Here is a 22,022-nt window from a genome sequence, read left to right on the forward strand (position 1 = left end):
TTTGTTTGAGATACTCCTCTCCTTGTTCGACTTGTTACCTGGTTATATTTGAAGACGGCCCAAGTGGCCTGTTGATGACATGGGCGGGACAGCTTTTCCAATTAGAAAATATGAAGTTGCCGGTTTTTTTGTTGACAAAGATTTTAAAACATCGATGAATGGCGTATGAAATGCATGATTCTGATGAGCCTCCTGGACGTAGACAGTTTCAGTGACTTGATGTTCTATCTCCCCGAGTTCTTACCAAGTGCATGAGTCATAAATGCATGGAGAAAATGATAGCCATCCATGGTGTTGGGTTGTCTCGGTGCATGTGCTGGTTTGGTGATTCAAGAGAAAGGGCAACCGACTTGAGGATCAGATGTGATTCGACGTGGACAAGCTTTGCCATAGTGACTCATCACTTGGCAGAACTGGCCAAGGAATTATCCCACGTCGTGCCTTCAACACCAGTTGCCTCACTGCCACTTATCCGAAGTGATGCGATTTCCTCCAAGTTGCGGTTCGCAACAATCGTCCGCTAATTCTCGTATGCGAGTTTCATATCTACGCCATGTCCTGACGTGTGGTCGGGGGAAGCGGAACCCTTTTCCGCAACCGAAGAGATGAGATGAGTAGTCAAAGAACTTTGGCATAGCACACGTTACTATTCTGCATTTAAGCACACCGCTCTCTGGGGGTGGGCAAATACCGAGGTTAGGAACATGCACAAACAACTTTCTCACGAACGAACGTATATATGTTCTATCTCGAAATGATGACGTATATTCTCAACAACATAGATTCAGGGACAACGAAATAAAATAAAATAAAAAGTATGTGCAAAGAAGGAAAAAAAAAAAAAAAGAAAAAAAAAAAAAAAGAAAAAAAGTTTTCAAGTTATTGCACTTTCTAGTCTGGTCTGTCTACCAAGTCCTAGGTCCAAAGATCTGCCCTTCAGCAACGTGCTTCCTCACGGCCGTGTCGGTGAAATCCATCGTAGTCTGGACGACATTGTTGCCCCACCACTTTGGCGGATTGATGTTGTTAAGCGTAAAGGCGAAGAAGATGACGAGGGTGGCGAGGCCCAAGCCGAGGTCCAGCCCCGAGCTGGTGAGGAAGTTGAGCCTGCTCCACCAGTTGAAGTGCCTCTTCTTGATGAGGTACTGAAAGACGAAGCCGACGATGCCCCAGGTGAGGTAGTTCAGGGGGCTGGCGGGCGGGATGGCCGCGCTGCCGCCAAAGATGAGCGGCGACATGAGGAACCTCGCGGGGGACTTGGGGAACTTGCGGACGTAAAAGTAGATCAGGATGGGGACGACGGCGCCGACGCCGAAGAAGATCATCAGGCTGGAGTAGATCTGGCCGGGCGAGAACATGCGGGCTGGACCGATGAGGCCCCAAATGACGGATGCTTGAAAAGAGGGTTGGTGAAAGTCAGTATAGATGTTTAGGCCTACGAACGTGATGTCTCGCGGAATGGGTAGGGGTGCCGGGTGTACCTGAGAAAAAGACTTTGCCACCTGGGCAGGTAAATCGTTCGGCTTGAGTCGGCGTGCAGATGCCGTCTATGTGGTTCAAAGCAAAGTTGAGAACTGCAATCTGGATGAAGCATGAAAAGGTTGTGGCCACAACCTGACACATAAACATTGTCCGGGGCGGGATCTTCATGTAATGACCGAACTTGAGATCCCCGACGAAGCCCAAGGCTTGGGACATGGTAATGTAACCAAAAGTCTTGAAGCTACAAGTCCCCCGCGCGATGGTTGTCAGTGGGCGATTTGTTTTTCTTTTCCACTCTGCAAGCCAAAAGGTGCCCAACTAGTAAACTTACATCATCAGAGCCAAGGGGCGACCGGGCTGGATATAACCGTATACGAACTCAGTCAACACGTTAAGACCGATCTGATTGTTCGTAACAGCTTGGATGATGCCGATGGGAAGCGAAAACGCAAAAGAGATTGCGACGGCAAGTAAAAAGGACCACCATGACATATTGGTCGGGTACGCGAGTACCGTGACGAAGCCGATGACTAACATCTAGAGAGTCAATTCTCGTCAGCATTTTTTATAACACACGACAGTAAACAGTTGGGGTCGCAATAAAGACAGAAACTTACAATAACAAACAGTATCATATACCACCAAGTAGGAGCCTCAACGTACTTTCGCATCAACTTCATGTGGATATCCTCGGCCTCATTGGTTGCGTTCTTGTACTGCAGCCAGATTGTCTTGCGGTGATGCAGATAAGTGTACACAATCAGGGATGCAATGGCCGCAAAGGAGAGTCCATACGTGAGAGCAAAGGTAGTACTCAGGAACAGTGGTGAATACGCCTTGTATGCCTCCTCATTGAGGGTAAAGTCCTTGGTGATGACGCGGGTGACGTTGTACGGCGATCCAGTGTTGTCGTAAGTGCTGGAGTCGCTGATGGGCAAGTAGTCGGCATACCATGTGTTTGTGTAATGCAGGCCGGATGTAAGGATGATAAAGAAAATAACGACACCGATGAGAGTGTTGGCGATAGCGTACCTGTCGAGGACAGTCAGCCAGTAGTCAGTGTTGGTGCTATCTTTTGGTGTCATGACGATGACTGACTAAGAAGTACTTGAGTGGAGGCTGAAGACTTACCAGGGCGGGATCATGGGCGAGCCGACGAAACCGACAATTTGTGACCAGTCAAAGGTGATGGGAATCAGCGATAAGCCCGTCAAACCTCCAAAGAGCTGGTTGACAACGGGGTTCTGGGGAGCAATCCAGGTGGCAAAGGCGAATATGCTCAAGAACTGAGCCAAGAATCCTGGGATGAAGTAGTAGACAAAGGAGCACAGGGTTATGATGCCAAACCACCGGTAGCGTGGCATGGAGCCACCAATGATGGTTGGGTCGTTTGGCGGCGGCTTCTCGTACATGGCGTTCATCAAGGTCACGCCGACCAGGTTCGCGGGCCAGATCATGGACGCAGGATAGACGAGGAATTTGCGCATCATACCGGCGATGCCGTAGCCCAAAGACTGCGTTGAGATCATGAGCATGAGCTGCCACGGGATACCAAAGTCCTGCTTGTAGAAGACGACCTGGGCAAGAATGATGTCTGTAGCGTAGGCAACACTGAACGACACTCCGGCCATGACTACAATGATGGTGTGTTCCTTGATGTTGAAAGGCCCGGGGTTGAGGGACCAGGGGATGCCGAAGAAGCTGAACTTGCGTTTGGGCATCACCTTTGCCCAGCCATGGCCGAGGGGCCAGGCGATAATCTGGGCAATGAGGGAGCTGAGACTGATGGAGGGGGATCGGAGGGAGAAGAGCGTGTTCATCGAGGCTCCGATGACGACCAGGAAGAGCCCTATGGTCCAGGCACGAACCGTGTTGCAAGGCAAATCTTCGTCATAGTTCCGAACGGCCGCCCGCACCTCCGGGTAGGGCGAATCCTCTTCGATGCTGACCTCCTTGTCCGCCGGGGACCTCTCCGGGTCGGTTCGGTTTGTCGGGGCCGTGCTGTACTCATCGGGGAGATTCGGGTCTAGGAGAAGTTCGTATTCTGATCCTTCGTCTCCTTCATATTCATCACCATAAGGAGTGCGGGAACTGGACTCACCCCACATAGAGAGGCGCTCTTTGATGTCGTCCACGGGGGCCTTATTTCGACTGACCTCGGTGATAGCCGAGCCGTCGTCCTCATATCGAGAAGACCCCGTGTCGCCGAGCACCTCCCGCCCACTGACTTCCACCGACGCCTTTGGCTCATCTTTACTGCTACGATCACCGTTTCTGTTCTTTATGCCGACCATCTCCACCAGAGTAGCCGTCTCAGACGGCTTCTCCTTTGAGGATGATGATGGAAACGGGGCCATTTTGTCTGAAAGAAAGACACTTGATGGACTCCCAGCCGGTCAACAGCAGAAGGGGTTTGTCGATGTAATCGATCTATGTGTGTAGCAGCAGAGAAAGATGATGCCATGCAGGTCGTCGCGTGGAAGTGCAGAAGACTATCTATATGTGGGGTTTGTCTTTATCCGAAGTATGTCTGTTTAAAACTGCGTATTTACCCAGCTCAAGTCCCAAAGACCCAGATCCTGGTCACCAAGGGTGGGGGGGCACCGCGCTGGGTGAGAGTTTAAGCCAAAATGCTTCAACCCCGGACGAAAATGATGCGCTTGGTCCGAGGGTTGGATGCGGTTGATCGGTCACAAGACAGGATGGCGTCGTTGTGAATCGGATATCCCAGTCCCACCTTGTACGCGAACCTGCCAAGCAAAGACTGGACGCAAGATGCTTGAGGGGTAAAGCAGTAACGGGCCGTGATACGGCGAGCGAAGACTGGTCGCCAGAGAAGATTCGACAGCTCCTAGGCAGAACAGCAGCCGACGCTCTCCCGATTGTTTCAGGGGACTTCTGGAAGCGACACGCATGCAAAACTGACCTCGATAAGCTGCCGAGGTAAACGCTAGAGTACTGAGGGGGAGCAGCAAAGGCTGGGTGGGTTAGGCAAGGTAGATACCGTAGGTATTGCCTAATGAGGCTCACTCCAAGGTACGTAGATCGCTCACGTATCTGGCAAAACGACACGCGACGAAAAAGTTTGTCCAAAGTTTAGGTGCAGAGGCACTTTGGCAGCAGCCCCGAGCAATGGCTGCTGGTTGCTGACTTGATTCGAGACGGAGACGTTCGTCAAGGCGCATGGGCTGGGCCCATGAGCACGATCTGGATTGGCTGGACTCGACTATCAAGTAATAGATACGGCAGGCTTTGAGATTTCGAAACAGAGGTGAGGCGAGTAACTGTCCCTACAGACTGTTGGATCAGGGAACTGCTTGGATCGCCTGGCCCTGTCTGAATCCGTGAGTTTGACTTGAAGAGGGGTGCTGCATGTAGATGGGATGAAGGCCAGTGGCTGTTAGTAAACCGTTTTCCCACCGAGTCCAAGCGAATTTGCCCGAGCAGTTCGCAAGCCCTGGCTAGCTAGTGCTGAGATGTGCCGAAGACCTTGCGGGGGAAGATGAACAGGGACAACAGCTGATGTTGGTAAATACTGATACGTGGTCATTGTCTCCAGTATTGTTCCATGAAATTGAGAGGTCTTCCATGAGCAGAGCCTGACGTTGAATGTCGCAACACTCACCGATTCTGGTACAGAGGTCGTAGGAGTACCACTTTGTAGATAGATTCAAGGCGTGTGCAAAAGTAAACTACTTTGCAGTTGAATGAAGCTACTTCTTTCTGTCGTCCCAAGTTTCTTTTAGCGGTTCTAGGGAAGTCAGAAGGCTGATTGATGTAAATGTGAATAAACAAAGGTGAGCAGAACTTATCCTACCTGAGACTAGTAAGCTACCTTGCCTAGGTAGGTACTACCAGCATAGGCAGCGCAAGAAACAACCGAAAGTCGGAAAACAGTGGTGATCTTCGTTTCTTGGCTTATTTCCCCCCCGGATTCGGAAACTAAGTCTACGCCAGTTTGTTTGTTGGTGTCGCGTAAAGTGTGATTGAATTCCGGGTTTGACGACGTGGCTATTTTTTCGGTTTCCTATTTAAACAAAACCCAAAATGTTTATTCAGGGTCGTAGCCCGAATCGAACCTCAATAGTTCTTTCTGTCCTTTTTGAGTCCCGACGGTTACACCCACCCCGACTGCCTACCCCTTGTCAGAACTGAAAATGAGCGTCGCTCACGTGATTTGCATTGAAGCAAGATTTTATTGGAAGGCCTAGAACTCAGAACCTGCCCAGGCCAGGGGCCATGCATGGGCAGTTGCAGCTGATTGACATGGCACCATTGGCCTCGGGTTCAATCTTTGACTACCACCACTACACAAGGTAACTCTAAAAAATCCCTGGTGAAGCAAATTTGTCGTTGATACACGTTGGGTATAGTAGGGCGAACTTAGGCTTGGCTTTATTGACTAACGATCGAATCCAACAACCGTCGCTCCGTTTTCTCCCACAGCACCGGATAATTTTAGAGGGATTCCCTGTCAGTGCACGACTCCACGAAACAATCTTGGCTTTTTGTCCAGAGACCTCCACAACGGACGACCATCATGGGCATGGACCAGCAGACCAACGTTAATTTAATCTAGACGCGCGGTTTTTTTTTTTTGGTTTTTTTTTTTTATGCTCCCTCTTTTTTTTTTTTTTTATCTATAGTTTGTTGAATGCTTTCACGCCTACGTGGGAGCTGACTTGCCCGATTTGGCGTTCGGTCGCTTATCTCGAGACGAGAGGCAAACGAACCTTGTTCTGCTCCCGTCTGGGAAATGTCTTTGAGGCGAGTCGTACTCACGGGCATAGGCGCTATCACGCCCTTGGGCGTGGGAGCCAAACACTCTTGGCGGCGGCTAATTGCCGGGGCTTCTGGCATAACGAGCGTCAAGCACCTAGAGCCGCTTGACAGGTGGCAGGAGCTTCCCAGCACCGTTGCAGGCCTGGTGCCAACTGCTGCAGCTGCAGCTGCAGCTGTAGGTGCAGGTGCAGATGCAGATGCAGGTGCTGCAGGCGACGTAGACGGCGGCAAGGCATCGGGACTGTGGCGTCCCTCGGACTGGCTCGACGCTACGGACCAGCGACGTATGTCCAGGTTCGCCCAGTATGCCGTGGCCTCGGCTGACATGGCTCTGGAGGATGCCCGGTGGAGGCCGAAGACGCCTCATGACTTAGAGGCGACGGGGGTTTGCTTGGGAAGTGGTATTGGCAACCTTGAGGAAATCTACAACACAGCACTGGCCCATCAAAAATATGTGAGACCAAAACCAGCCAGCCCATTGACGACGACGCGACGCATATGCGCAAGCATTTGTCGGAAGTCGCTTCGTAGAGAGGCACATAAGCTAAGAAAGTCATTTGCTCCGGACTGTAGGGCTACAAAAAAGTGTCACCGCTGTTCGCCCCCAAGATTCTCATCAACCTGGCTGCCGGTCATATCGCCATGCGGTATGGCTTTTGTGGCCCGAACCATGCTGCGACGACTGCGTGCACGACAGGTGCCCACTCTATTGGTGACGCGGCGCGCTTTATCGCATTCGGTGACGCAGACGTTATGGTTGCGGGAGGCTCCGAATCGTGCATCCATCCGCTGACCTTCGCCGGTTTCGCGAGGTCACGATCGTTGTCGACGGCTTTCAATGACAACCCCTCCGCCAGCTGCAGACCATTCGATGAGAGCCGAGACGGCTTCGTCGTTGCCGAGGGCGCAGCTGTCGTAGTGCTCGAGGAGCTCGAACATGCTCTGCGTAGGGGCGCGCGGATCCTGGCTGAGCTGAGGGGGTACGGATGTAGCGGAGATGCGCACCACATGACGGCACCGAGGGAAGACGGATCGGGTGCGCTGACTGCCATGAAGAAGGCATTGAAGCATGCTGGAGTCAGACCGGCCGAGGTCGACTACATCAACGCCCACGCTACCGGCACTCGGTCAGGGGATGCTGCCGAGGCCCTTGCCATTCGATCTCTCATGCTCGGTGACGAAGGGTTTGAGAGAGAGGACCAGGTGACAGTCAGTAGCACGAAAGGGTCGACTGGTCACTTGCTAGGTGCGGCTGGTGCAATCGAGGCCGTTTTCACAGCACTGGCAGTTTCCGAGGTGAGTAGCATCCTATTTATATCTTTACTTGCTTTTCTATGATATTGGAGACATTTGCGAGCATCTCTGGCTAACTTCTTATTGCAGAACCGAGTGCCTCCAACGAGGAACCTTGTGAATCCAGGGGTTGGACCAAACTTCAACTTCGTGGCAAATCAAGCGCAGGAGAAGACAGTCAACGTGGCGGTATCAAACAGCTTTGGATTTGGCGGTACGAATGCCTCCCTGGTGTTCTCAAAGCTTGACCGAGGAATCCAAGGAAGGATTTGAAAGGAATCAAGATATTGTATAGTAGGTTTGTAATAATACCTAATAAATTCAAAGAAGGCCATCCCATGTATGGATAGCTTCTGTAAGTCTAGATACGCGAACGCGAGGCATATCCAATCAAGGGTTAGGGTAAAAGAACACTTCGCTAAAACGCCATTTGCACCTCGCGATTGCATGGACCCACTTCTATTTTTTTAATCCCGATTTCATGATGTCAAGCAGCCAAGCTCCAAACTGAACAAACCCTCAACAACCTTGAGCTATAATCCAGACTTCCCAACATGCTTCCTATCCAGACGTGTCGGGCCTGCTTAGAGGCAGTCCCGCCAAAGCTCGGGCGGCAAGTCCACCGACAGGTCTTACAATCCAGGTCCAGCAGTGCAAGTGCAGCAGCAATAACAGCAACAGCAACATCAACAGCAACAGCAGGAGCCTGGCCAGCGAGTCCAAGATCGAGCCGATCGAGGCAGCACCAGCAACAAAGGCTGATGCACACCACAAGGGCCTGTCGAGACGACAGTCCCGGTCTCCTCTACAAACTGATTAAGCGAGTGCCGGGCGTATACAACCAAACATATCGAGTCTACAACTACGCAAATAACCTGTACAAGTCCCTTTCCAAGCAGGCGCCGTACAAAATAGACCCCAACCAACGCAAGAAGGGTCTCGTGAAGAAGGCCGAGGATGGAGAGGAGATTGGCGAGGGCTCCTCGCCTTGGCATACAGGTTCGTCATGATCGAGAAGGACCACAAAAACACTATCGACATCTTCAAGCTAACAAGGCTGCTTTTTTTTTTTTTTTTTTTTTTTCTCTTCTTTTTCGACAATGAACAGAGCTCGGTCTCCCCCCGACATTTAGCACATGGGCCCAGATCACCATGATGCACATGTACCTCGCCGTCGTCCGTTACCGCTGCCTGCCGCAGGACGCCTTTGAGGGCTCACAAAAGTCGCTGGTCGACGCCTTCTTCTACGAGGCCGAGGAGCGCATGGACGTCCACCACGGCATGAGCTCGCGGTCGCTGCGCCAGCACCACCTCAAGGACCTGTTCGTCGCCTGGCGCGGCCTCATGCTCGCCTACGACGAGGGCATCGTCCGCGGCGACGCCGTCCTGGGTGCCGCCGTGTGGAGGAACCTGTTCAAGGGCGACCCGGACGTCGACGTCAGAAAGGTGGCCGCCGTCGTCAGCTACATGCGCGCCTCGCTCAAGAGGCTGGATCAGCTCAAGGACGAGGATGCCCTCCTCGAGATGCACAAGGCGTTCCGGACCGACCTCAAGGGCGAGTTGCAGTTTGTTGACATCCCGGCCAAGGAGCTCGTCGGCATCTTGCCGAAGGCTGGAGAGGCGCAGATCCCAGCCGATACGGCGGCTGCGACAAAGAAGGTTTAGATTATGGCAGGAGGGTTAGTTGCCATACGAGGGTTCTCTCTGCGGGTGGGGGCGACTTTGAGGTCATGAGCATGATCTGATCATAATGTATTCCCACAATCTTCCAGCACACTCCAAGGGGTGCTATGTATATTTATTTAGCTGTAACAGTAGCTGTGACTGTTTGGGGGCTTTCTCGGGTTATCATAGCCTCGCCATTAAGAAATGGGACAAGGGGTATGTAGCAAAATCGATGTTTTTGACTTGGTTGATGCACCCTCTTTTGGTAGCCATATCATCACCAGAAAAAAAAAAAAAAAAAAAAAAACTACAGCGGATCAATCCGACCTCTCCCACATTTGAAACTCGTACTGCGTCCCGTTCTCCTCCTGCAGGCCCGCCGGGACCTCGTCGCCCACCCAGGCGTCGTGCTCCTCCTTGGACGCCCTTCTCCAACCGGACCCCTCGCCCAGCCGCAGCGCCACCGACGTGTCGCACTCAAAGTCGGACGCGACGCTCGTGAAGAGCACCCGGCGCGTCTCGGGCAGGCCCAGGGCGGCGTCGTAGATCTGCGCCCCGCCGATGACGAAGACTCTGCCCACGGCCTGGCGCTGCTCCCTGAGCTGGCCGAGGTACGCCAGCGCCTCGGGCAGCGAGCGGGCTTGGATGGGCTCCCTGTCGTTCACGACCGGATCCACAGCAGCAGTAGTCGTGTCTGTCGCGTCTGTCTTCATCGTGAGGGCCGATGATGGCGACGGCGGCGGTGGTGGGGCCTTGAGCTCCGGGAACGACCGGCTCAGGACGACGTTCAGCCGGCCCTTGAGCGGGCGGAACTTGGGCGGGATGCTCTCCCACGTCTTGCGGCCCATTATGACGGCGTTGAGTGCCGTCGTCGCTTGCTTGGCCTTTTTTTGAAGGCAGAAGGCCATTTATTTTGGGTTTTCTCAACGTTTGTAAAAAAAAAAAAAAAAAAGCGCTCATGTTGGGCGTAAGGAGGGAGGAGACTATAAAATACTTACATCCGCTGCAGGGAGACGCTTGGTGACGCGGGCAAAGTATGCCATCTCCTTTTTCAGGCCCGTCCATGGCAGAGTCCCGGCGCGGCCGATGCCCATGTCTCGCGTTGCAGCGAGCACCAGGGTGAGCTCGATTGGTGAGGCGGGTGGCATCTTGAATTTGAGAAGAGCCTTCTTTTTTCTTGTTGTGTGAGAGTGGTATGTTGATCTTTTTTTATTATTTTTTATTGCATGGGTATCGCGTTATGTATTTGGACTTGGAAACTGTTTTCTGAACAAGAAAAAAAAAAAAAGGTACTTGGGCAGAATTTTACCGAATGGCAGCCATGAAATCCAGACGTGAAAGTGTCAAGCCAGACCAATTCTTGGTTTCTTTAGTTGGCAAGATAGAGAATGTTGGGTACCAACCACCAACCCCGGCCAACACAACTTTTTACGACGATATACCCCCGCAAAGAATTACCGTCAAATGATTCACAGTACACATTCCAAGCTAAAGCCATATACTCCGAGGACCCTGTAAAATTGCCATTGCAGTATCGTCAATACTTTTTGGGGACTTGTTTCCCTGTAATCCCGATTTTCTTGGGTTGCGTTGAGGTGGGATTCAGGCTGCACAAGCAACCAACGTATCGTACGTCGTTTTTAATATAGAGCCGTGAAGGCCTTCTCCATCGCAATTGATATTACGTATACTCAAACGACGGCCGCTGAGGTTCATGATTAAAGATGATGCTATATTGTAGGTTTAATCCGAGGCTAATTCGAGAGTAGGAGACGTTATCTTTTTTGTTAAGAACAAAAAAGTCAGTCTAGCTAAAACAAGCCATCATCCATTTAGGGTCCCTGTCCATCTGAGGGTTTTTTTTTTTTTTTTTTTTTTTTTTTTTTTTTCTTCTTAGCCTTGTACTGTTTTTGAACAAGAGAATCAGATATATCAAAGCAGACCTCTGTATTCACACCAATGTTTATCTTTTGTATCAACACGATCTGAATGGCCACTTTGACTTTTTATTATTTTACTTATTGTTACTCTCTTTGCATTTACATTTATATCCTCTTTTTTTTCTGCCACTTTTGCTTCCCATCCCCAGCCGCCATGCAGCCCCAGTCCCCTCCCTATTCATCCTCTCGCCGTTCTTCATCGCCAACATGGCCACACCAGTCCCAGCACACTATCTACAGGCAAAACATTTCTTGGCTGTTTTGGGGAATGGATCCGCACCCCGAATCCTGGCCAACACACGTTTGAGACGAATCAAGTCGCCCGGCACCAGATCACCGTTGCGCTGGACCAGTGGTGCGATAAAATAAGCATATCGAACCCGCGTAAGAAGTTTAGGTTCCAAGCTTTCCGCATTTGTTCCAGTCATCTTGTGGAGAACGACCCATTTCTGTCGAGGTTCTCATACTACTTGAACTAAGAGTTCGAAGGATACAAAGGTTCGCGACGAGGACATTATTACAACATCCTTGTTAATGTGATCTATGGCCTCGACGGTGAGAGTCTCGCCCGCGCTGCTATCATGCGATTTGTCCCACCTCGGGAAAGGGATGTGGATGTTTCCGCCATCACCTTTGTGCGCAGCCGTAGCAATGATTCTCGCCATCTCCATAGGTAGGTAGCTAAGTGATATATACATATAGTTGCATCTCCCCGCCCCCGCTTGCCATGACAGGCAAATACTATTATTATGCTTTAAAAAAAAAAAAAAAAACAAAGTTTTGGCAGCAGCTTCAATTCTGTCCTCCACCAGTCCGTTGGATTATATTAGACTAGTCTCCCATCACAATCCTTGCGACCCTCAAAAGCAAGAAATGCCAAAATCAAGACCGATCCGGCACAACCTCGTTACAGGATGTAACCCCCATTCCCAAGACATCTCCACTCCCTGACACCTCTGCTTTCCTCCAACTCGACACACCACCAAAGCACCTCCCTTGCCTTCTCGACCTGCCCGCTCTCCTCGTGCGCCCTCGCGAGCGCGAACCACGCCTCCGACATGTTCCATGCCGAACCCAGTTTCGTCAGGCCCGTCAACAGTCCGTGAGCCCGATCTCGCGCCGCCAGTCGGTCAACGATGGGCAGGGAAAGTGCCTTGTACGGCGCCTGCAGCTCCGACTCCGTGTCCTTTGCACCAGGCGAATCCGACTCGATGGCGCCCGCGGCTTTGATTCCAGGCCTCTGCTGCCGAGGCTGTGTCTTGGTTGGCGTCCCAGTCGTCCTCAGACCAAGCGGCTCCTTGGGGAGACACGGCTGCTCCTGCGGCTTTGGCTTCTGCTCCAAGCCGAAAATTGGGAGATCCTGCGCCGATTTGGTGCCCAAGATCAGGTTATGATCATTGAACTGCAAGCCAGGGATTGTCGGTGGAGGCGGGAGTTTCTCGCTGTACAGATCGAGAAGAATGTTGGATAGGCCGATGGTTGCGGCTGGATGGGCCGGGCAGTGCGTCAAGGCGGACTCGAACTCGGACCGGGCGGAATATGGAACATCTCTTGCGACAGATAAGTTGCCCATCTAGGTTGCCAAATCAGATTAGTTGATATGATATTCAGCGCACACATAATACCACCTGCAACCATGCACGCACCACCTTTTTTGATGGGATTAAAAGAATAAAAAAAAAAAAAAAAACTTACCTCAGCCCAGATATCTCCCCACAATTCGTCAATACTCTTGCTGTTGGCCCAGCCTGAATCACCAAAAGCAACCGTCTCCTCCTTGGCGACGGCAGCCTCCAAGGCCTGAAGAAGTCTCTGGGCCTCGGCGATGGCGGCTTTAGCATCGTCGTAGAGTCCCGCGCGGCGATAGAATCCCGCAATCATCAGCCAAACCTTAATAAGAATCGTGCTTCTTCTCCGTTGCTCGTTCGACTTGGGGAACTGAATCAGTGGCAAGAGCAAAGGACTGAACTCGATCGCGCCCCTCGACACGTCCGAGAAGTCTGCCGCAGACATCCTGCCCCTCGAGGATGACGCAAACGACTCGGCTTGTGAAAAGGTCCGTGTCAGCGCAACGGGGGCGCCTGCAGACGACCCCGGCCTTTTCGGAGCCGGAGCAAAGAATTCGGCAGATGGTCCCACCTCGCTGACCGGAGTAAAATAGCTCTCCCCGTCCACCACGGTAGGTTGGTGCGGGGCAGGCCCAACGCTCGCGGATCGTCCCCGAGTACTGTCTCTCTTGCGCAAGCTCTGACGCCTGTGAGACTGGCTCCTACCAGAAACAGTCGCCGCCTTCTTGGCATAGCTGGCATCTCCCGCTTCGCCATCTTCCTGGGTGACCTGGATAGTCGGCGCCATGCTGTGAGTCGTCGTGGGGCGCGAGGATATGGGCTCGAGTGTCGATGGCTGCCTCGTGGAGGGCCTCCCGGTCCTCTCCTTGTCTCTCCCGAATATGCTTCCCCTAATGCTTCGCATCGTGCCTGCCGAGCTTTTGGGGACCTGTTCTGTCCTAGGCGGGGATGTCTGCTTCTCCTCGACGGTGCCGTAAAGTCTGTTGAACAGGCTGAGCAGTTCCAAGCTGGCATTGACGGCAATCTTGGGGCCCTCGAGGAGCTCGACCAAAGCAAGTTGCGTCATCTTCACCTCGAGGATACTCTCTTTTTCAAAGTCGTCCATCAAATCTACCAAGCCCGCCCCTTGCTCGGCCTCGTTGAGATGATCACTCCTGAAGACTTGCTCGCTTCCAAAGAGGACAGAGGGATCCTTGAACTGCTCAAAGGCACCCTCGCATGCGCGAGCGGCCATGACAAAGTCTTGACGTGCACTCAGGAGCAGCGACAATAGATGCCATACCGGAATAAGCGACCGCTCTCTCCAGTGTGAACCATTGTGTAAATCGTTTTGGGTGCCGGGGGACGTCTTGCCGAGAAGGAGAGCCTGTTTGGTAAGCTCTATCGCTGGTGTGAGATCCCTCTGCTCGGCAAGCAAAACACCCAGGGCGAAGATGCCTCTGACATCACCCGTCCTCTTGAGATCGCCAGATAGCGACTTTTTGAGGCTCCTGATAGCCTTGGCATGTATGTCTCCCCTGTTTTTTGAATCAAAAGTCATCCGTGCCCATTGCGCATTGGCCAGACCGATGGCCTGCCAAGCAAGGGCTATTATCCTCGGGGCCACAGTCTCGCCGGCTGCACTGAAGGCACTTTCGTCCTCCCGAAGTGTGTTTCCTGATTCGACCTGCGGCTGAGCTGGCAGTTTGTTGAGAATTTCCTCGAGCTCGGCTGCCAATTTAATCGCCTTTTCCGAGGCCTGGCGATGACCATACCTGCACAGAGTGGCGATGGCAGCAGACACCGTCTCCAGAACTGTAGCCTCGTCGTCCAGACTGGGCTCGGGCTGACCCGACTTTTGCACCCGGGCCTTGCCCTTCTTGACAAGCTCCAAGTACGAGTCGAATGCCTTGAAAGCCAGGTCGAACTCTGCTACAGCTACGTGGATGGTAAAAAGATGGCGTAGGATCGAGGTGGAGTGGTACGTCTTCATGGACGCACGGTAGAGAATGTCCAACACTCCACGGCTGAGTCCTTCTCTGCCGCCTGGACCAAGATCCTGATCCCTCCATCCCCGTCCACAGAGAACCCTCCAGTTCTGGCAAGTCAGGCGGACGAATTCTTCAATCTCCTCCCTTTCTTCCTCGGCGTTGGGAAACTCCGTTTCGTTAAGAAGAAGCGTCTCGTGGATCTTTTCCACGTTCTTCAACTCTGCCCTCAACTGGCTCCTCGCCGACGAGTCGTTGGACGAGGGCGCGGCGATGAAGCCGGTCGGGAAAGACAGGTCCTCCTCGACGATGGCGGACAAGGCGGAGTGGTACTGACCCCATATGACGCGCCGAGGGATAGATCCGCGGAAACCATAACCCCCAGCAACGGGGACACCCTTGGCAGACTCCCAATACCTCGCCCACGAGCGGTAGCACGCTAGGCTGTTGGGGTCATCCAGCGTGGTCTCTCCCTTCTCCAGCGAGCTGCTGAACATCATGCAGTACTCCGTCAGGAAGAGTTCCGACCAGTAACGCAGCTGCTTGCGGGACTTTTGGTGCGTCCACTCGATGGACAAGGACGGGAGGCCATCTCTGAAGACGAGCAGAGCCTCTAGCCGATTGCCAGCTCGAGCTAGCACGTTGGCGCGCAGGTAGGCCGACTTGAGGGCGCAGACCCTCGTCCACTCGGATGCCTGGCCCTCAGAGATTTGCTCCGATTCAAAGGCCCTCGGCAACCGGACGGCTGCCAAGTGGTACTCTCCAACAACCCAATGCAGCCACCCGACGCAGACGTTTGCCTGGTACTTATCCTCGGGGAAAGACGTCTCGGCGTCGATGGCGGACAGGAGCCGGGGTAATTCGCTCGAGACCTCGAGCTCCTTGCCTTCTGCGGTGGCATTCCCGTCGGTGGTAGCGGGCCGGTCAGCACCGGGCGAGAGCTTCTGGGCGTTCTTCTCGATGGCGCATTCGATCTCGGCGGTCAGGGTCAAGCCTGTTGTTGATGGAAAAGGATCAGTCCAATCGTGTCCAGCAAAGGCACCAGGACGTTATCGCAGTGGTAGGATGCGGTACATTTTCGGTCCGGCGCATGCTTTCGAACTTTGCGCACAAGCTCTGGGACGGCTTCCCAATCTCCGTCGCAACGAGCATCGTCGAGAAGCTGTATGTAGTGGGCAGCTTTCTATTGGCGGTAAAACAGTATGATTGACCGATTGTTTAGTTAATTGATCAGGGTGACGTGCTGTTTCAAAGGGAATGAGAACATCATTCAATTCGAACGGGAGGCTTACACTCATGGCGTCGTGTCTCCCCCCGGTAGCACAACGGGTGTCGTGAGGAGTTTAGATAACTGGGTTGTAAGGTCGGTGAAAAGAGATGGGAAAAAAAAAAAAAAAAAAAAAAAAAAGCCTTTGAAGTTCGTTACTGCATGTCTAAACTCAAAACAACAGCAATGACAACCAGGATAACGCAGCGCGGGAGCACCAAAGTTGCTTGTGCTCTTGTAGAATGACGTCTAGATGGGTTTACGGCGTCGTAAATATTTGAGCAGTTGCTTGCAGAGGGGATTTTGGTGTGCTGATAGCTTGCAAGTACCTCAAAAGACTTCTATGTTCCAGGGTCAAGTCAGGCTTGTCAGGGACTGGGGGGTGGAGGTGATGTATGTTCCTGGTAGAATGGATACCAGTGCTTGTGTTGGCAGAGTAAAAGGTGGATCAATTCAATTCTGCGGGCCAGGGGGGAAATAGCTTCAGTGCCGGCCCCACCCCTGTATATGTTCTTTATTGGCGCTGAATTTTTCTCTCACATGCAGGCGCTCAGCGGTGATCTTGAACTGCGGGCGGCGCAAACAACCGCCAAGCGACATAGAGTGGAGACAACGCCAAAATTTCTAGCGGTGGCACTTTTTTTATATTTTCATATTTACAATGTTTACTTGTACGAATCTCGACACTGAGATAAGTACACGGACGGGTACATGGTCACAGGGTGGGAATAAAAAAGAGCAAAAACCACCCAGGAAATTCGGCTCATTTTCTGAAAGGGGCCTATTTTCCAGACCAAACTCTCATTCTTAAACTCGCCCGGCCTAGCTGGCTTGAAATATAAGCCTGTGCCTCAGTGGCTTTCAGTTTAGCTTCAGGTTGCGCCATGGCTACCAATTCCGACCTTCGTGTCGTATGCCGCAAGCTCAAATCGACACCAGCCGACGATCTCCTCAATGTCTGCCCAAGCCTTGTTCAGCATGTCATCCACTCTGGTCGTGCTTTGTCGGCGCCTGTCGAGCAGAAGCCCAAGGATGGCGGCAACGAGACGGCGATGCTTGTGCATAAGCTCAAGACACACATCACCACCCTTCTGAACGGCAAGACACCCGCGAGCCGTTTTGCGGGAATGGCTCTAGTCAAGTCGGTTGTGGATGCTGGAGGGTGGGAATGTTTGAGGGCTGCCGAACCCTGGGTTCGTGGGCTATTATCTATGCTTCAGGTAAGGAGAAGAAGTGGATGGGAGTAAAAAAAAAAAAAAAAAAAAAGAGGCTCTCTCCTTCCTTTCATCAGACCCGCTTTGGCTAACCTGACTGCTTAGAAACCGGATCCTGTGTCTGCAAAGGAACTGTGCGTGGTTACTCTGGTGAGGATATACACTCTTCTACATGAGTACCCAACTCTGGTCAGGGAAATCGCCACGCCTACAATCCCAAACTTTGCAAACGCCTGTCTTCAGATATTGAAGTCACCGGCCACGTCAAAGTCCCCCAAGGCGCCCCTGGACTTTGTCGAAACCATCATCAGCGCACTTGGTGCACTCGTGCCTCTGTACCCCACGACTATGCGCCCTTTCAACGCGCAGATAAAGTCTGTAATTCGGCTATACCTGGCCCCTACCTCTTCGGACCCGGTGGTGGTGCCTTCAAGCCTGCAGCAAGCTTCAAGGCGTCTCGCCGTACTGCTGCACAACACCGCACCCAAGAACACGCACCCGGAGGAGTGGGCCAACCTGCTCGCCGCGTGGATCAAGGACTCTCACGCCACGGCGGACCAGATTTTCCGGGCTGTGAATGAGTCCTGGGAGCCCTCGACGGGACGTGCATCGCGCAACGTTTCCACGGACGGCGAGCCAGAAGGAGGTGGAAAACTGGCCGAAGAACTACCCTCCTGGTCAGGTCTGAGCTGCGGAGCACAAAGACTGCTCGGTCTCTTCGCTTCCATTTCGGAGGCCATACGGACCCCCACCAAGTCTACCGTTGTTCTGCCCGTCGCGGCACTTACCGACCTCAGTTCGAGAGTTTTGATGGTGAATGCCCCGACGCCCGGCAGCCACGGGCGCGATCTCGGCACGCAACTGAACCCAGGGATCGGGCGGGAGGAACGCGATGAACTGTGGAGTGTGCTCCCGCATCTCCACGCTGCGGCGCTCCAGCTCCAGCTTTTACTGGTGCGGCGTCTGGGTAAGAGCTCGATACCCCTGAGCTCTTCGATACTCGACCAGGCCGTGCGCGCCCACGCCTTGAACCCAAAGCTATCCGCCACACGTCAAGTTACATTCACCCTGATCCGCGAGATTCTCCTCATCTGCGGCCCAACCCTGCCCAAGATCTCCGTCGACGCCCTGGGCCCAGTCATCCAGAGCTGCTGTCAGGACTTGCTCGCCGCAGCGGGTTTCGCGCCGGAGCAGAAGCCTGCGGAGGACAGCCGGCCGAACCACGGCAACAACGGCGCCAAGGCAGGCGCGGGCAAGGGGAGCGTCCAGGCGAACGCCGACCTCTTCCTGCCTAACAAGGACAAGGACTCCACAGGGACCCAGCACAGGCAGGGCGCCACGGTTGACGAGCTCCTGATCGCGGCGGCGCGGGACCTGCTGGAGGCCGCGCTGTCGCACCTCCCGCAGCACCACCTCAAAAAGGCCGACCGCGCGCTGCTCGACCGCACGGCGATCCTCTCGCGCGACAAGCCGGCCATGCTCGCAGGCGTGCTGCACCCGTACATGGACAGGAGTGGGCGGCTGTTTGCCAACACGTACCCGTTCCTAGCCCGACAGCACCCGCACGACGCCGCCGTTGAGCTGCTGAGGAGCAACCTGCGCACCAGGCCGCACCACTTTGGCAGCGTCTTGGCGGCGGCCGGGCAGGAGCGGCGTGGAGCAGAAGGGAGCGACGAGGAAGAAGAAGAAGAAGAAGAAGAAGACGAGGCAGCGCCGGCTAGGGCCTCGGCGGTGATGGCCGTCCACGACGAGGATGATCTGGCCGTCCAGAACCAGTTGCAGATGGAGGCCTCGGCCGCAGAGCCCGTTGGGTTTTCTCAACATCTGCAGAGCATCGAGATGGAGGTCGACGGCCCGGCCTTGGACGGGGAGAGATCAAACGAGGCGCCCTTCGTGCCTCTGGTGCTCAAGCGCAAGAGCGTCGAGGTGGAATCCGAGATTCCCGCCAAGAGGCAGGACAAGGGCAAGGGGCTCGAGTCCGTGGTACCACCAGTACAGGAGCCAGTCGAAGCATCCGCTGGAGATGCGAGCGACAGTGACGACGAGAGTGTTCATCTTGAGATGGCATTTGATGAGGAAGATGATGAAGATGAATGATATATCAGATGGTATAAAATAGAGACATGGTCGATATGGCGTTTCTCATGCGAGGTCGACATTGACATCAAATGCATCGGCACAATGCATCCATGCCGTGTCTAATCTAAAACGCTGTTGAATCCCTGGAGGGATAATAGTACATAGGAAGGCCCGCGATTGCACTCTATTGTAGTCGATGGGGATGCGAGTCTTGAAGCTTCTTCTCCTCCCGGACCTATAATCATTGAATATTTCTATCCTAGATCTAGAATGGTAGCCAAAAAAAAATCAAAAAAAAAAAAAATCGAGGCTCAGCAGATTCAACGTGTTCAAAGCGGGGACCGTAATAGCGACAAGTTTCTTTCCGAATGGTCTCAATCACGCAACCAAGCCCTCCGCTTCTCCTCTTTCCTAGCTTTCCTTTTCTCCTTGAAGTGCTTCAGCTCGCCCTTAGTCAGACGCTTCCCAGCTCTTTCAGCCTTCAGGCTACGGCCATCGTGTGAGTTTGCCGCCGCATCAACGTCAAAGAAGGCATTCATCTGTCGCCGCGACTTGGCATCATCGCTGTGGTTCTCAGGACCAACGCCCGGTCGTTGGTACTGTCCGGTCAAGCGGTTGAATTGAGCGCCTGAAGCATACACGGCTGCCGCTGCTGGATCAGCCGGATGCGCATTCTCGGCAGCATCTTCATCCTCGGGCAGTTGGCCTGCCTTTTTTTGTTCTGCAACCCAGTCGTCATAGTCTCCGTGTATGGCCGGGTTGTAACCCCCAGCAACGGTAGGGAGGGGCGGAGGGGCTGGCGTCGGATCAGCGGTCGAGGAAGAGGCTGCTGCTACGGTCTGACGCGGATTTTCCCAGGTGGTTTGACCAGTAAAGCGATTGAGGAAGTAGTATGCTTGGTATGTTGGATCCCATTGATAGGTCCAGCCATCGTCTTCAGCTTCTGGGAGGGGCTCGTTGGGTAGTTGCGGTTGCGAGTCGGCTGGATTTTGTGACGATGTGGCATCATCCTCCGCAGCAGGGTCTTTGCTAGCCTCTTTGCTGTCCGACTCAGGTTCGGGGTGTGGCAGAGCGGCGGGGGAAGACGACGATGCGTCGACCTTGGCAGTGGAATTGGCAGAGGAGCCGGAGGATTCCGTGGTTTCTGTAACAGCAGGCTCCTTGATGTAATCCAAGCGGCCACTCTCAGAGACTTGTGGTGACAAAGTGGTTTGGTTCTCAGACTCGCGCGTGCCAAGATGATCGTGTTCTGACTGAGGGGTGCCAACTTGATCGGCTGTTGCGACCGTGCCTATGGCCGTGTCTGAGGTAGTTTGCGCGGGCGAGGTCGCCATATCGATCTCTGTGAATACAAAACAATCTTCCGGGTGCCTTTAGACTAATTCATTGTTCAGTATCCGCGGTGAGCCCTCTTGAAAGAGAGATGGAGGGTCCTGGAGGATCCAAAAGTGTACTCAAATGGAAACTTGTTGGAGACACGACCATGGCTGGGCCTTACGATACTAGTAGTATAGCTATGTATGTGATCTGACGCTCTGACTGAGAGGTTGCGTTTTACGGATTGGTGGATGCTTTGGCGATGACGGGGTTAAGTTTGAGATTGTAGGAGTCGATTTTTGGTCGCAAAGGGCTGGAAAGCAATCGAGGATGGCGACGAACCCACCCCATGCGCCGATCAGCGAGAGACGGGCCGGTGGAGTGCCGTGCCCACTTCTCTCAAGTGATCTGATTGGCCATTGAATTCGACAGTCACATGACATCTGAGGTAGGTAATTAATTAATATTGCATCTCCCTAAATTGAAATCCATCTCGTCACAGTTCCTCCCCAAGCTCCTTCTCGTCTCCTTCTCATTGACTCGAAAGTCGCCAGCACAAAAGTTAATCCCCAAGAGAGAGAGAGAGAGAAAGAGAGAAAGAACATTACGAGGCCAGCTTTACGGCAACTCATATTCTGTCCCTCGTAAAAAGTTCCCTCTCGATCCCCTTTGCCAAGGAACCTAGATGTTCAAATCTGGAGCAGGAGGTCCAAGGTTGACGTGCTGTTTCACCGCGAGTTTTGCTCTGGGATAAATCCCAGCCTTACAGACAGAAGCCTTGGCAGCAGTCTCGATACGATAATGCCTCGATCAAGCATTGCATGATACTCGTTGCAAGTTTGTCTATGCTTCCTCTATCAAGCACCCCGGGCGGGTAAACACATCCGTTGGCTAGGGGTTATGGTGGCTAGTTGCCCAGCTGCGTAGCAACGGTATGCGTTGTATGTGCCAGCGGTGGCGTTTGTGCTTGCACTGTTTACGTTAGGGCCTGTGATTGCGGCCACTAGCTCGATCCCGCGGAAAACCTCTTGGTCTAGGCGCTGCCTCCCTCGGAGCTTTGATCCATCTGGAGCTTCAATGAGCGCATTGGAGGGTCTCGTGTAGGGCGGAAAGGCCATAGATGTCGCTAACCAAGTATGTCCAGACTATTGCCCGTTCCGTCGGCGGGCTAGCTCAAACCCTTTCGGCGATATATAAATCTCGGAGGTTTTTGATGTACTCCCTCCAACCCTCGTGATGGTTGGTATTCGTCACCGATCGACGTCAACATTTGCCAGCCTCTCTATCTTCTCGCCTACCCCTTTTTTTTTGTCTTTTTTTTTTTTCTTTTTAGTCTACCCCTCTTCTCTTCTGCAGTATCTGTTGGTAGCAGGCTCTACCAGAAATTTGTTCACTACTTATAATCTTGGTACATCCTCTTAGCCCCCCCACATAGACAGCATCATCTG

The 22,022-nt window shown here is 53.1% G+C and overlaps 6 protein-coding genes across 6 annotated transcripts; 2 read left to right on the plus strand and 4 right to left on the minus strand.

Annotated features, from left to right (window-relative positions):
• Window positions 1-905: 905 nt before the first annotated feature.
• Window positions 906-3,839, minus strand: PpBr36_00485 (uncharacterized protein; the record flags this gene model as incomplete). The annotated part of the gene is made up of 5 exons (XM_029887678.1): window positions 906-1,393; window positions 1,482-1,723; window positions 1,814-2,019; window positions 2,100-2,514; window positions 2,614-3,839. The coding sequence occupies 5 exons, from the start codon at window positions 3,837-3,839 to the stop codon at window positions 906-908; spliced, it is 2,577 nt and encodes an 858-aa protein (XP_029751035.1).
• A 2,399-nt stretch (window positions 3,840-6,238) lies between these two features.
• Window positions 6,239-9,222, plus strand: PpBr36_00486 (uncharacterized protein; the record flags this gene model as incomplete). The annotated part of the gene is made up of 5 exons (XM_029887679.1): window positions 6,239-6,718; window positions 6,838-7,560; window positions 7,648-7,734; window positions 8,379-8,556; window positions 8,666-9,222. 5 exons carry the CDS (start codon window positions 6,239-6,241, stop codon window positions 9,220-9,222), a joined length of 2,025 nt encoding a protein of 674 aa, XP_029751032.1.
• A 317-nt stretch (window positions 9,223-9,539) lies between these two features.
• On the minus strand, window positions 9,540-10,370 carry PpBr36_00487 (uncharacterized protein; the record flags this gene model as incomplete). Its single annotated transcript, XM_029887680.1, has 2 exons — window positions 9,540-10,106; window positions 10,221-10,370. The coding sequence occupies 2 exons, from the start codon at window positions 10,368-10,370 to the stop codon at window positions 9,540-9,542; spliced, it is 717 nt and encodes a 238-aa protein (XP_029751033.1).
• Window positions 10,371-12,069: 1,699 nt separating this feature from the next.
• PpBr36_00488 (uncharacterized protein) lies at window positions 12,070-15,995 on the minus strand (the record flags this gene model as incomplete). Its single annotated transcript, XM_029887681.1, has 4 exons — window positions 12,070-12,735; window positions 12,858-15,691; window positions 15,772-15,880; window positions 15,990-15,995. 4 exons carry the CDS (start codon window positions 15,993-15,995, stop codon window positions 12,070-12,072), a joined length of 3,615 nt encoding a protein of 1,204 aa, XP_029751026.1.
• An 853-nt stretch (window positions 15,996-16,848) lies between these two features.
• Window positions 16,849-19,275, plus strand: PpBr36_00489 (uncharacterized protein; the record flags this gene model as incomplete). Its single annotated transcript, XM_029887682.1, has 2 exons — window positions 16,849-17,184; window positions 17,284-19,275. 2 exons carry the CDS (start codon window positions 16,849-16,851, stop codon window positions 19,273-19,275), a joined length of 2,328 nt encoding a protein of 775 aa, XP_029751027.1.
• A 356-nt stretch (window positions 19,276-19,631) lies between these two features.
• Window positions 19,632-20,591, minus strand: PpBr36_00490 (uncharacterized protein; the record flags this gene model as incomplete). Its single annotated transcript, XM_029887683.1, has 1 exon — window positions 19,632-20,591. One exon carries the CDS (start codon window positions 20,589-20,591, stop codon window positions 19,632-19,634), a length of 960 nt encoding a protein of 319 aa, XP_029752144.1.
• Between the last annotated feature and the right edge of the window lie 1,431 nt (window positions 20,592-22,022).

Source organism: Pyricularia pennisetigena, chromosome 2 (genome assembly GCF_004337985.1).
Source record: "Pyricularia pennisetigena strain Br36 chromosome 2, whole genome shotgun sequence".
In the NCBI taxonomy this organism is placed as follows: Eukaryota; Fungi; Ascomycota; class Sordariomycetes; order Magnaporthales; family Pyriculariaceae; genus Pyricularia; species Pyricularia pennisetigena.